This window comes from Nicotiana tomentosiformis, chromosome 10, assembly GCF_000390325.3.
Source record: "Nicotiana tomentosiformis chromosome 10, ASM39032v3, whole genome shotgun sequence".
Classification (NCBI taxonomy): Eukaryota; Viridiplantae; Streptophyta; class Magnoliopsida; order Solanales; family Solanaceae; genus Nicotiana; species Nicotiana tomentosiformis.
In genome coordinates, this window is record NC_090821.1 from 74,716,774 (window position 1) to 74,732,041 (window position 15,268).

Sequence of the window (15,268 nt, forward strand, 5' to 3'; positions counted from 1 at the left end):
ATCAGCCGCCCTTAAAACCTCCCAACCCCTTTCCTCTTAAACATGGCACAATCAAGAACAATGCGTTTACCTAAGACTAGGGATTCCAACTTATCAGGCTTGCTAGAGTGAAGATCTACATAAAACATTCTCACTAAAGGTTCATAGACTTTATGAGGGGGTACAGAGAGGAATTTAAACCATCATTGAAAACCAAACAGATCTTTTACCTTACAATTAAGGGCCTTCATATCGTCAAGATCGACTACTCTGTCATGAGCAATGGGCTAGCTTTTCAGAGCAACAAAAAAATCTCTATTTGGGGTATCCCAGAAATTGAGGTCGGATTCTAGAGAACTCGAGAGGTCTACTTTGGATTTCTTGGGGGTAAAAGATTCATGGAGGTCTTCCATAGGCCTTTTTCCAAGGGCTTTTTCTCCTATTTGGTGAGAATGGTAGGATAGTTCTGCCTGAGAAGAGGCAAACCCTTCTGAGTGGTCAGACCCTAGGTCTACTTGTTCTCGGGACTTAGAAGAGGGTTTTCCCTTAGAACGCGTACTTTTTCTTGTGGAGGCAGATGGATTCTTGGAGTGTTTAGCCATAGAAAAGTTTTAAGAAAGAGTTTGAAGGATTTTTTTAGAAGGGTTTCTGAGCGGTGGAAGCAATAAAACAGAGAAGAGTGGGTCAGAGATTGAGTGCAGGAAAGGAAAGGGTGTCAGTCACGATGATTGATTTCCTTTCTTGAAAGCTGCGACTAATGAAAAAGAGAGGGAAATCGGAGGCGCTAAATTAATGCATACTTACACAAAAAATAAATTAGGCACACAAGAATTAAAATCAACACATAGGTCCTAATCTTTATGATCAAGAGAAATAATCCCAAGTAGTTCTCTTGAGGAGTAAAATCTATCTTCAAGTAAAGACTTAGTGAAAATGTCTGTTAATTGATTAGTGGTGCCAACAAATGATAATTATATATCTCCCTTGAGGACATGATCTCTAATAAAATGATGTTTGATGTCTATATGCTTAGCCCTGGAATGATGCACAGGATTCTTTGAGAGACATATAGCACTAGAGTTATCACAAAATATTTGAATAAGTTTGAAAAATAGTTCATAGTCACCTAGCTAATAGACATCTATAGTAACTGTGTACATCATTGTCCAATGGCAATATATTCTGCCTCTATTGTAGATAATGCAACTGAGCCTTGTTTTTTACTATTCCATGATATTAATGTCTTTCTCAATAATTGACATGTTCCACTAGTGCTTTTTCTGTCTTCCTTATCACCTGTAAGATCAGCATCTGAAAAACCTTCCAATTTAAAATTGTTAGAGCGTGGATACCATAGTCCATAAGAAATAGTTCCGATGAGATAATGAATTATTCTCTTTACTGCAGTCAGATGTGACTCCTTAGGAGCTGACTGAAACCTGGCACATTTACATACACTAAACATAATATCTGGTCGACTGGAAGTTAAGTAAAGAAAAGAGCCAATCATTCCATGATATTTGGTTTCGTCGACCGGATTTCCCTTTTCATCCTTGTCAAGAATTTTTTGACAGGCTCATTGGTGTACCAATTGCTTTAGCACTGCTCATACCGAACTTCTGAATTAGCTCCTTTGTATATTTTGTCTGGCACACAAACATTCCTTCTTTAGATTGTTGTATTTGAAGTCCAAGGAAAAATGTAAGCTATCCCATCATGGTCATTTCAAACTCACTTTGCATAAGACTAGCAAATTCCTTGCACAAAAGAGGGTTAGCACTACCAAAGATAATATCATCAACATAAACTTGAATAATAGAATTACATTTTGATGATCTTTTGATAAATAGTGTAGTATCTACTTTACCTCTTATAAACCCATGATCAAGTAGAAATGAACTAAGCCTTTCGTACCAGGCTCGTGGAGCTTGTTTGAGTCCATACAGAGTTTTAGTCAACTTATATACATGGTAAGGGAATTTTGAGTCTTCAAAACCAGGAGGTTGTCTAACATATACCTCCTCATCAATAAAGCCATTTAAAAAGGTACTTTTGACATCCATCTGAAAAGTCTAAACTGTTTGAAGGATGCGTATGCAAGAAGAATCTGTATAGAGTATAGACTCTAGTCGAGCTACTGGTGCAAAGGTTTCATCGTAGTCGACTCCTTCCTGCTGTGAGTAGCCTTGAGCTACTAATCTGGCTTTGTTTCTCACAACCTTTCCATCATCGTTGAGCTTATTTCTGAAAACCCATTTTGTTCCAATTACAGTAGCATCTACAGGTTTGGGCAACAGTTTCCAAACTTGGTTCTTGTCAAATTGATCGAGTTTTTCCTGCATTGCTTGTACCCAGTTGGCGTCTTTTAGGGCTTCCTCAACCTTCTTTGGTTCAATCTGAGAGATGAGTGTTATGTTTGCCTTTTTCGTGAGAGTTCCCCTGGTTTTCATTCCTTCACTTGGATTTCCTATGATAAACTTTTGAGGGTATTCATGTTCACTTCTCCATTCATTTGGACGTGTTGCACTTGTATGAGTAGTTGACTCCTTCTGTAATTCTGGTTGACCGTTGACAGGTTCATTAGTTGACTCTGTGACCCCGTCTAGCCTATCAGTCAACTCTTGAGGTTTGCTTGACTGTGGTATTTCTTGACTGATATCATCATCACCTGCAATAATTCCTTTCTCGGTCGTAGTGTTATTTTCATCAAATATGATATGCACTGATTCTTCTACAGATAAAGTGCTTTTATTATAAACTCTAAAAGATCTACTGTTGATGGAATAACCCAGAAAAATACCTTCATCACTTCTTGGATCAAATTTTCCAAGATTGTCCTTACCGTTGTTGTGGATAAAATATTTGCTGCCAAAGGGATGGAAATAACCTATATTGGGTCGTTTACCTTTCCATAGTTCATATGGAGTCTTCTTCAAGATGGGTCTTATAAGACATCTGTTGAGAATGTGGCAGGCTGTGCTTACTGCTTCTGCCCAAAAATGGTTTGGCAAGGAATATTCTAATATCATAGTTCTAGCCATATCTTGTAGAGTTTTATTTTTCCTCTCAACTACTCCATTCTGTTGAGGTGATCTTGTAGCTGAGAAGTTGTGAGTATATCCTTGATCATTGCAGAAATCTTCAAATGCTCTGCTTTCGAATTCTACTCCATGATCACTTTGGATAGTTGTAATAAGATACTCCTTTTCTCTTTCAACTTTCTTACAAAAAATCTCAAAGTTTTTCAAAGCTTCATCTTTGTGAGATAAAAAGATCACCCATGTAAAACGTGAGTAATCATCAACAATAACAAAAGCATATCGTTTTCCTCCTATGCTAGCAGTTTTGGTGGGTCCAAACAAGTCCATATGAAGCAATTGTAAAGGCTTGGTGGTAGATACAATGTCTTTGTTTTTGAAGGAGTTTCTGGTTTGTTTACCAATTTGACATGCATTACATACATGATTTCAAGAAAAGTTGAGTTTAGGGAGACCAATAACTAAATCGTGCTTGGAAAGTTTCTCAATAAGATGCATGCTTGCATGACCAAGTTTCTTATGCCACAACCATGGATCATCTGATATAGACGCTAAGCAAATATGACTATCTAGATTTTCAAAACCATCAAGAATATAAACATTTCCATACCTTTTTCCTGACAGTATTATTTTGCCTGTCTCATCTTCAATGGCACAACCTGTTTTCTTGAATTTAACTTCGTACCCTAAATCACATAAGTTGACTTATACTCAGGAGATTGTATTTGAGTCCATCTATAAGATACATATAGTAATATCACAATTGTTATTAAATGGAACTGTGCCAGTGCCAACTATCTTTCCTTTTGAGATATCCCCAAATTTGACACTTCCTCCATTTATCTTTATAACTTCTTTGAACAGGTTTTTGTCACATGTCATGTGACTGGAACACGCACTATCTAAGTACCATTTTCCTTTGCGGCTTTTCCTGTGGTGTTCCTGAAAAATAGAATTATCACTTTCTTTTAGGTACCCAAGCTTTCTTAGGTCCTTGTTGGTTAGTATTACTAAGATCAGGATTATTTTTGGGTTTCCAAATCCATCCTGAAACATTAGATTTTCGAAATCGATAGAAAGAGTGTTTATGTCCACTTTTATTACGGTAGTGACACATAGGGGCTAACCATTTTTTGATCTTTCACTTGTGTTAGTACCTGTGGACTCAGTTCTAAATGGTCCTTTTCCAGTTGACTTGTAAGTCGCCTAGTTAGACTTGGCAGAACTGTGACTGGTGGACTTGCGCATGCCATTAAGTTGTATTTGCAATTCCTCAACTTCTTCTTAAAGTACCTCTTTTTCAATTTCACATACTTCAAGCTTGAGTTCCCAGTCTTTCTTTTCCCTATTGAGTCTCCTTAGTCCATTCATCATTTCTTGAGACTCTTTTAGGGTAAGGTCAAGAATATCCTATAATTCATTACATCTATCACAGTTATAAGATCTTACCTCGATTGCTTCACATCGTTCCATGAAACAATTTTCATTATCATCTTTGTATTCGTCGTCTGATGCATCTTCATCGGTCCAGCAGCCGGAGAGTTTGTTCATGTCGTTTTCCAGGATTGTCATGAAGCATAGATTTGCTATTTACTCATGTTCTGAGTTGTCTTCATCACTCCAGCTTCCAAAATATTTATTTTTATTGAATCCTCTGGAAACCTTTGTTTTAAGATCTAGGCATTCAGCTTGAACATGCCCATATCTCCCACACTAATAACATTTTTCATCATTCTTGTCATGTTCATTATATTGCCCGGTTCGCCTGAGAGATATCCTTCCTCTTCTTGTGTTTCGGTATCTTCTCATTAAACCATCCATGTTCCTTGATACCATGACAATCTCTTCTTCAAGAGCTTCAGGGTCGTCATCAATATCATTTTCTGGCCTTTCAGTTGTGGCTTTGAAAGTGACTGTTGTTGATACCCAATTTTGCCCTCATGTTTTTATATGCTTTTAAAATATCATTCCTACATCATCACCAATATTTCCTATAATTTTTCATAATTTTTGAAGCTTTAGAATTGATTTTCTTGCATTTAAATTACCTGAATATGTATTAATTACCCCTTCAATTATTTTTGTGATGATTTAACCATCCAAATATATTATTTGCATCCACATATATGTTTCATAATATTTTTACTTTATTTCATATAATTATATTGGTATTTTAAGCTAGTTACATAATTTTACGATAATAGCCTATATGCTATGTATAATTATAATTATTACATTATTCATGCTAAAATAGTATTTTTATATTTTTATAATGTTAAGTTATTATTTTCAATCATTTTATTGCATAAGTAATATTTTTATTATTTATTAATTATTATTATTTAAATAATTTCATGTATTTAATTTATACCCCAAATTTAGAGCCAATTTCGGACCAATTCAATGGCCCAAACACCCACACCTTAGCCCAATAACCCCCAAAGCCCAATCCAAGCGACCCTTGTAATTGACCCGATCATGACCCGTTTAAACAACCCACCCCATTCCCTTTTTGATCCTAGCCGTTGATCTCAAATGATCAACGGCCCATAATAAATCTCTACCTTTCCTTATATCCCCTCACCCCAAACCCTAGTCCCATTCCCGCACTTCAGCCGCCCCAAAATCCTCTCTACTCTCTTCTTCTCTGAAAAACCCTAGCCGTCATAACTCCAAATCCTCTTTAAATCCAGCACCAAAATGGAATCAATCCATGATCCCCTTACCTTATACGTTCTGCCATCTTATTAGTTACACGATTTTGTTATCACCTAGTACTCGCCTATTTTTGGCAAGTACCAGGCCCTGAGTTATGGACAATCATCCTCAATCTTTAAGACTTAGATGATATTTTGTCTATATACACTCCTTACCAGATTATATGGGTCCGATTTACCAAGATCCTCGGTCAATCTTTTATTTCCGTCGAACTAGGGTTTGAAATTTTATTTTTTCCTTTACTGGTTCTATTATCGATTGCACGTGATTTTCTTTCCTTATTTGTGTTCAATTAATTTGTTTTCCATATTTACTTGTTTGATTCCTACCACTATATAACTCTTCCCTAATTTCCCCTTTGGACGGACCTTAATCGCTAAAAACAACTACTACTGTTCTCTTATTCTTTCTTGTCTTGTACTACTTTGAGGCTTAATCTTTTGGCCGGCTGAAAGCCAAGGCCACCGGAATTTGATTCTTGAACCTTTCTCAATATGAGCACTATCCGGGGTTCATTCGAAACCCTTGGGAATCGTAACGCACTGAAATTCCTGGGTTATATTGTTCGTTTTGCTATTGACACTGAAGTGTTGCTGAAATTATCTAACGACCCGGCCGGTCATTTTGAGTGTATTAGCCTCGATCCACTATTTACTGCTTTTCCCGCATCTCTTTCTACTTATGTGACCAGGCCTTGAGTGTATTAGCCTCGATCCACTATTTAAGATTTTGACTGTAGTTGGAATTATGTGAAGAATACTCCGGAATGGAGTTTCGTCGGTTCTGTTAGCTTCGTTGGGTGATTTTGGACTTAGGAGCATGTCTGGATTGTGATTTGGAGGTCTGTAGCTAAATTAGGCTTGAAATGGCGAAAGTTAAAATTTTGAGAAGTTTGACCGGTAGTGGACTTTTGATATCGGGGTCGGATTCTGATTTTGGAAGTTGGACTAGGTCCGTAATGTCGAGTTTGACTTGTGTACAAAATTTGAGGTCAATCGGACGTGGTTTGATAGGTTTCGGCATCGGTTGTAGAAGTTTTAAGTTTCAAAGTTCATTAAGTTTGAATCGGAGGGTGATTCATATTTTTAGCATTGTTTGATGTGATTTGAGGGCTCGACTAAGTTCGTATGGTATTTTAGGACTTGTTGGAATGTTTGGTTAAGGTCCCGGGGGCCTTGGGTGTGTTTCGGGTGCTTAACGGATTGAATTTGGATTTATGCAAATTGCTAAAGTTTTCTGGTTTCTGGTGTTTTCGCACCTGCGGTGGGGAGACTGCATATGCGGACTCGCACGTGCGGAAGGAGGAGCACAGATGCAGATTTGGGCAGCCCAGGATGGGTTCGTAGGTGCGAGGAAAATGCCGCATCTGCGATGCCCGCAGATGAGCTAGAGGAACTGCAGGCCCGAAGAGAGACCGCAGAAGTAGACCATTGTCCGCAGGTGCGCACACGCAGGTGCGATCACCAGATCGAAGAAGCGGTCCTAGTCACCTTAAGCCATTTCCGCACCTGCGATGGAATTTTCGCAGGTGCGAGATCGTTGGGCAGAAAAGGGGAAATTTTGAGGGTTTGATCTTATTTTCATTTTGGGCCTTTGAGAGCTCGGATTGAGGCGTTAATTCAAGGATTTTTCAGAGAGAACTTTAGGGTAATGATTCTCAACTCGTTTATGGTTATATTCCATTAATCTATATTTGAATTCATCATATAATTAAGGAATTTGGTTGAGAAATTTGGAAAAAAGTTGTGTCACACCTCATCCTCGAGAGGCGCGACCAACGCTCAACCGAGTGAACCCGGCCGAGCAAGCCTGTTAGATACTTTCTACCCAATTCACCCATGATCAAGACAAGACGTGATTTCATTACTTATACAGTAGGAAGCCCATTCGTACAATCCTAAATCGTTTCATTAGTCATTGCGCCTTTATGTCTCAAAATACACATTTCTTATAGTTCGAGTGCAACAAGTGATCAAACATAACATAACTTGTTTAGCATTCCCAACACCCATATACAACCCACATAGTCTCTACGGAGCCTCTAAAGATACAAAAGGGAGTAAAGATGGTGTCGGCAACAAGGCCCCGACTATACCTCAAAATGTGACCACAATATAAACAAAAGGTACAATACTTGACCCCGGAATGAAATGGGGCTCACAGAGTCCGCTGAGAAGAGGATGCAGCACTATCTGTGATCAACATTGTCTGCTATGTATTTACCTGCATCCATTTAAAGATGCAGCGCCCCCGGCAAAAGGGACGTTAGTACCGTCGAATAGCACTAGTATGTAAAGCTAAATACCAACTCAATGGAATGAATAATAATACAAGAGGAACAATCAAGAATTCGATAAGAGCTTCAAATAATATAGAAACAACAATGTTAAGGATCATATACATTTTCAAGTCAATTTCCGTATTATTAGGTTAGGTGACTTTTAGTACCGATATTCCACAATTCACAATACCTCCGTATTCTTACATGGAGTTCGATCTCGGCTCGATCGGCTAGGCAATCTCATTTGAGACATTACCATAATTTTATTATAATTTCTAGCACAGTACCACCATGTGTGCGGCATGGCGTCCGATCACAGCCCGATCGGCTAGGCCATCATTTGAGACATCAACCATTTTCACAATTTCATCCATAATACCGCCGTGTTCTTACACAGAGTCCGATCGCGGCCCGATCGGCTAGGCCATCTCATTTGAGACATTACCTTTTTCAGTCAATCATCTCACTCCGTACCCTTTCATATACTTTAAGTTCATTGGCACTAGTGATCACAATTACAAAGTCATTCTTGGCACTTGGCCGTATTTCATAGTTCCGGTCCACTTTCCACATTCAAATATAATTATCATTATCAACATCAATAGGGCTTCCCATGCAAGACATTAATTCATTTATGAGCAATTTGAGAAATCTTAGGCACATAGAGGCCTTTCATACAATTTGGCATCACAACCTTCACTTCAGTCTTGACATGAAGTTTTAACATTCCTAACATATAGTCCACATTTTGAACATATTATCAAATGGAAAGATGATATGATGAAGCATTTAGAATAAATATTGAACAAACATCATTCAACACAACCAGATTAGGAAAAGACAATTCAATAATGATCAAAGACTTACTCCAATTACATGAACACTGTGGGATTCGATTCTAAGAAGAAGGGGGTTTAGCCAACATACCTCAATTGATCTTCTCAAACTCTAAAATGATCCGGAATTCTTAGAAAATTCAATCTATTTTAGAAATATAACAAGTTGAACCAAAAATTAGGAAGATGATCACGGTTTTAGCTCATTTGAGCATTTTATCAAACACTAGGTGTGCATTAAGGTTCTAAGGCTCTTTTGTGGAAGATTCCATCATTTTCCAACTCACTCTCTACCATTTTTAGCTCACAACCTTCCCACATACTTCAAAGATACATGCATGCAAGACAACAACCCCCACATCCAATAATTGCATCTCTAATTACCCTATTTTTGCAAAATTTTGAAATTGAGAGTTAGGGCATAGATTCTTACCTTTAGGGTGAAGACTCCCTTTGTTAATCCTCAATGATTGAGCAATAATTGATGGATAATGGTTAAATATTTCTCTCCCAGTCTAAGAACTCTCCCTCTCACTCTAAAATATCATAAATGTGCTCAAAATAGTCTATGGGGTGTGTTTTAACGGAATAGGGTCGGGTTTAAAACCCCAAAATTGAAGCTCCGAAATAGGTTCTACGGTCGCATATTCGACCGTATCATGGTTATGAAGTCTGCGAAATGACCGCGAAATTGGGTGCCAGAGCTGGAAAAAACTGACCGGGTCTGCGGTCACTATGCGACAAGCAGACCTGTTCTGCGGCCGCATAATGCACTGCAGAATGGTTATACGGTCGCATAGTGCATCGCAGAACCTCCCTCCGAAAAATCCCAAGGCGGAATATGCGACAAGAATGCGGCCTGCGAAACGGTTATGCGGTTGCATAATGGCCGCAAAATTTGACATCAAAAATGCCCCAGAAACCTACCCCACTCTGCGACCAGTCTGCAGTCCGCAGAGTGGTTCTGCGGCCGTAGAATGGGCCGCAGAAATGCGTACTTCTGCCCAAAATTTTCTTTCAACTCCCCAATGCACTGTTCAATCCAAAAAGTCTGAACCGCGGCTCGTAAGCTCGCCGCAAAGAATTTCTACTACTATTAACCTCTATGCCTACTTTGGCATCATAGAATCCGGATTTTTAGGAAAAAATTTACGGGGCCTTACATCCTCCCCCACTTAAGATCATTCGTCCTCGAATGAGGATCAGGGTCCATTATTAGCCCCTTGTGCAACTCAGTTATCACACCCTACACCAACAACCCCAAATTTAACTAACTCCCCAAATTTCTAGAAATTTCGCCAGAGTTTCCTTTGTAACTAGACCTATCCACCTGTCAGAGAGCCCCAGAAACATATCTTACCACCATATGCACAACCCAATGACGTAGCAAAACTCATAACAATACTAACCGTGGCCTCATAAGCAACATATAATCAAAAGGAACACCTTTACATTAACTGAACAAGTGATACAAATTTCATAGCCGACAAGTTCATAAAAAGAAAGGATTACACAGCTATTCAAACAAGGATACTTCTTCTTCATTTCTTCCTCGGCCTCCCAAGTGGCGTCTTCAACCTGCTGGTTTCGCCATAACACTTTCACGGAGGCAATTTCTTTATTTCTCAACTTTCGGACTTGCCTATCAAGAATGGAAACTGAAATTTCTTCATATGACAATTCTTCATTAACCTCAATGGTTTCAACCGGCACAATAGCTGACGGATCTCCAACTACCTTCTTCATCATGGACACATGGAATATCGGGTGCACTAATGATAGCTCGGGTAGTAGCTCAAGCTTGTACGCCACCTCACCAATCCTCTGAATGATTCTATACGGCCCAACATACCTCGGACTCAATTTCCCTTTCTTACCAAATTGCATTACACCTTTCATGGGGGAATTTTCAAGAATACACAATCACCTTCTTTGAACTCCAAGTCTCTGCGACGAACATCCGAATAAGATTTTTGACGACTCTGAGTAGTTTTCAACCGCTCCTTTATGATCTTAACTTTTTCCATAGCCTGATGTACAAGGTCTGCCCTATAAACTCTGCTTCCCCAATCTCGAACTACCCAATGGGAGATCTACATCTCCTATCATATAATGCCTTAAATGGTGCCATCTGAATACTAGCATGAAAGTTGTTGTTATAAGCAAACTCTATGAGTGGCAAATGATCATCCCAGCTACCCTTGAAATCAAGAACACAAGCACGCAACATGTCTTCAAGCGTCTGAATAGTCCACTCTACTTGCCCATCGATATGTGGATGGAAGGTTGTATTAAGATTTACCTGAGTACCTAAACCTTACTGAAATATCTTCCAAACAATGGCCGTTAACTGAGCCCCTCGATCGGAATTGATAGAAACTGGAGTGCCATGTAGCCTGACTATTACCTTGATATACAACTGAGCATATTGTTCCGCTGTGTCGGTAGATTTAACTGGCAAGAAATGAGCTGATTTCGTGAGTCAGTCCATGATCACCCAAATTGAGTCAAACTTGCACAGAGCGCGTGGTAATCCTACCACAAAATCCACATTAATCATCTCCCACTTCCACATTAGAATTTCTATGTTCTGTGCCAACCCACCAGGCCGTTGATGTTCGGCCTTCACTTGCTGACAATTTGGACACCTTGCCACAAAGTCCGCTACATTCCTTTTCATGTCATTCCACCAATAGATTTCCTTGAGGTCGTGATACATATTTGTAGAACCTGGATGCACGGAATACCTAGAAGCGTGAGCCTCAGTCATGATTCTTTCTCGGAGACCATTTACATTCGGAACATATAGTCGCCCTCGGTACCTTAGTGTACCATCATCCATGCCAAGAGTAAAAGCCATAGTCTTACGTTTATGAATCTTTTCCTTCAGCTGTACCAATAATGGATCGTTGTATTGCTTCCCTTTGACCTCCACAACAAGCAATGATTCAGTCCTATTTTGCACAATTACCCCTCCTTCATTAGCGTCCGTAAGACAAACTCCTAAACTAGCCAATCGATGGACTTCCTTGGCCAATGGCCTTTGATATGACTCTAAGTGTGCTAAACTACCCATAGATTTCCGGCTAAGCACATCCGCCACAACATTGGCTTTCCCCGGGTGATATAGAATATCGATGTCGTAATTCTTGAGTAACTCAAGCCATCTTCTCTGCCTCAGATTCAGCTCCTTTTGTTTGAAAATATATTGAAGACTCTTGTGGTCCGTGAATATATCCACATAGACCCCATACAAATAGTGACGCTAAAGTTTCAATGCAAAAACCACCGCCACAAGTTCTAAGTCATGTGTTGGATAATTCATTTCATGATTCTTGAGTTGCCTAGAAGCATATACTATAACTTTGCTGTGTTGCATTAACACACACCCAAGCCCAATTCTTGAAGCATCACAATATACCATAAATTCATTTGTACCCTCTAGCAGGGTCAACACCGACGTTGTAATCAATCTTGATTTCATCTCCTGGAAGCTCCTTTCACACGCATCGGACCATTGGAAATTAACCGCTTTCTGAGTCAATTTAGTCAATGGAGAGGCAAGAGTAGAGAACCCCTCCACAAACTTCCTGTAATACCCTGCTAAGCCCAAGAAACTATGAATCTCGGTAGGTATTGTAGGTTTAGGACAATTCTTTACTGCTGAAATCTTTTGAGGATCAACCTTAATTCCTTCTCTAGAGACAACATGACCCAAGAACGTGACAGATTCGAGCCAAAATTCACACTTTGAAAACTTCGCATACAATTGGTGCTGATGAAGAGTTTGCAAAACCGCCCCGAGATGATCAGCATGGTCCTCCCGACCCCGTGAATACACAAGAATATCGTCAATGAATACTATCACAAAGGAGTCGAGGAAAGGCTTGAAAACCTGATTCATAAGATCCATGAAAGCCACTGGGGCATTTGTTTGCCCAAAAGACATTACCAGAAATTTAAAGTGCCCATACCAGGTTCTGAAAGCTGGTTTCGAAATATCCTGCTCTCTGATCTTCAATTGGTGGTACCCGGATCGTAAATAAATTTTAGAGAAGTATCTAGCACCCTGTAACTGATCAAACAAATCACATATCCTTGGTAGTGGGTATTTGTTTTTTATTGTGACTTTGTTGAGCTGGCGGTAGTCAATACACATCCCCGGTGATCCATCTTTCTTCCTTACAAAGAGAACCGGTGCGTCCCCTGGTGACACACTTGGTCGGATGAAACCCTTCTCTAACAAATCCTTCAATTGCTCATTTAGCTCCTTCAATTTTGCTGGTGCCATCCTGTATGGCGGAATAGATATAGGTTGCATGCCTAACATCACATCAACCCCAAAATTAATCTCCCTATCTGGAAGAATCCGAGGGAGTTCATCAGGAAAGACCCCTAGAAATTCATTCACAACTGGCACTGATTCGAGTGTAGGTGCCTCAGCAGTGGTGTCCTTAACTCGGACTAAGTGATAGATACACCCCTTGTTAATCATCTTCGTGGCCTTAAGGTAAGAAATAAACCTACCCTTTGGCACTACATTATCCCCCTTTCCCTTAACAACTGGCTCATTAGGAAATTCAAACCTCACAGTTCAAGTTCGGCAGTCGAGCTTAGAAAAACATGAATAAAGCCAATCCATTCCCATAATTACATCGAAATCAACCATCTCCAATTCAATGAGATCGGCCACGGTGTCCCGACTATGCACCGTGACAACACAACCCCTATAAACCCGTGCGACCACAATAGACTCGCCAATCGGAGTACCCATAACATATAGGTAAGTCCATGTAGCAGATCCCCGTGTGCATCCTCCCACACCTGGGATATGGGGGCCTCCGCTGCTGCGGGAATCTCCCTCTTGGTCGGCCCTTATGATGGGGTACCCTGCTTCCATGATTGGGCCTGAAGTGACTCCCATGTTACTGACTATACCCCACTGGTGGTGCACTGGCTGAAGACTGAGCATAAGACCGGGATGGCCCTGATGACCCTCCTCTGAAAGCTGATCTTCCCCCACCAAATGACTCCCTAATGTTGCCCGCGGATCGGGCCTTGCTTGTACCCTCTCGCTCCCTTCTGTTCTTCAACTTGCGGTCCTCAGTAGCTTGAGAAAATGCTACCATTTTCCCATAGTTCATATATAAATTCAAGGCAGTTGTAGCGGCCTCATTGATAACCAATGGGCTAAGGCCCTGCACAAACCGGCGCACTCTAACCTCCATAATAGGCAACATGTGAATAGCATATTTTGATAGGCGCGCGAACTCCATGTGATACTCTCACACACTCCTACTCCCTTGCTTAAAATTTTGAAACTCTACGGCACGGGTTGTCCTAGTCACGGTAGGCCAGAAATGGTCTATAAAGGCATCAATAAACTCACTCCATCTTGCTGGAGGGCTCCCCTACTCCCGAGAGTCCTCCCACGGCCCAAACCAAGAATATGCCACCCCTTTCAGGCGGTAGGCAGCCAACTCCACTCCCTCCATCTCAGTAGCGCGCATAATTCGGAGAGTTTTATGCATCTCATCAATGAAGTCTCGTGGGTCGTCCTCGGGATTAGCACACGTGAACACCGGAGGATCCAACTGAAGAAACATGTTCACCCTGGAGCCACTAGAATCCCTTTGTTGGCTAGACAAAGTGGGTGTAACATTTTATCTCTGGGCTTGAGAAGCCACTATCTGTGTTAGCATCTGAATAGCTCCCCTAAGATCCCCATCAGAAATACCGGAACCGAAAGCTGGGTCTGGAGGTGGAATCGGAATATCGGTTGGAGGAACCGTTGTACCCTCAGTAGGTGCAGGAACTGGTGTGGCCTGAACATGTGTAGTGGAATCAGGTAGTGTAGCAGTCGGGGGATTATCCTCATCCCTCGGGTATTCATCCGCCTCTCCAAGTAAAGGGTCAACTACCACTCCCAAGGCGGCATTGGCTCCTTGGCTAGTTCTTGCTCTCTTCTTAGGTTCCATATACTGAAAGTTAAAGGAATGCACGAGTTAGAAGAGAACGGTTGCACAATTAGTTTCATCGCACGATCTAGAATATCAAAGAAGGGTATTATTCCTAAATGTCCAAGTAGCTTCCAACTTATAGATGTGGTTGACAACACACCGATAAGAAGGACTCTACTAGACACGGTTTCGAGACATCCTAGGACACTTTAAAACCTTAGGCTTTGATACCAAGTTTGTCACGCCTCATCCTCGGGATGCGCGACCGGTGCTCAACAGAGTGAACCCGGCCGAGCAAGCCTGTTAGATACTTTCTACCCAATTCACCCATGATCAAGACAAGACGTGATTTCATTACTTATACAGTAGGAAGCCCATTCATACAATCCTAAATCGTTTCATTAGTCATTGCGCCTTTAAGTCTCAAAATACACATTTCTTATAGTTCGAGTGGAA

General features: G+C 40.5%; 1 protein-coding gene across 1 annotated transcript; it reads right to left on the reverse strand.

The window, feature by feature from the left end:
• Positions 1-1,138: 1,138 nt before the first annotated feature.
• On the reverse strand, positions 1,139-2,042 carry LOC138900405 (secreted RxLR effector protein 161-like). Its single transcript, XM_070187145.1, has 2 exons — positions 1,894-2,042; positions 1,139-1,457 (listed from the first exon to the last, which is right to left on the reverse strand). Exons 1-2 carry the CDS (start codon positions 2,040-2,042, stop codon positions 1,139-1,141), a joined length of 468 nt encoding a protein of 155 aa, XP_070043246.1.
• Positions 2,043-15,268: the final 13,226 nt, after the last annotated feature.

Coding starts and splice junctions, on each gene's coding strand:
- LOC138900405 (XM_070187145.1), bottom strand. CDS start 2,042: ATGGATGTCAAAAGTACCTTTTTAAATGGCTTTATTGATGAGGAGGTA. Junction 1,458..1,893: donor AAACAAGCTCCACGAGCCTG/GTACGAAAGGCT, acceptor CTTAACTTCCAG/TCGACCAGATATTATGTTTA.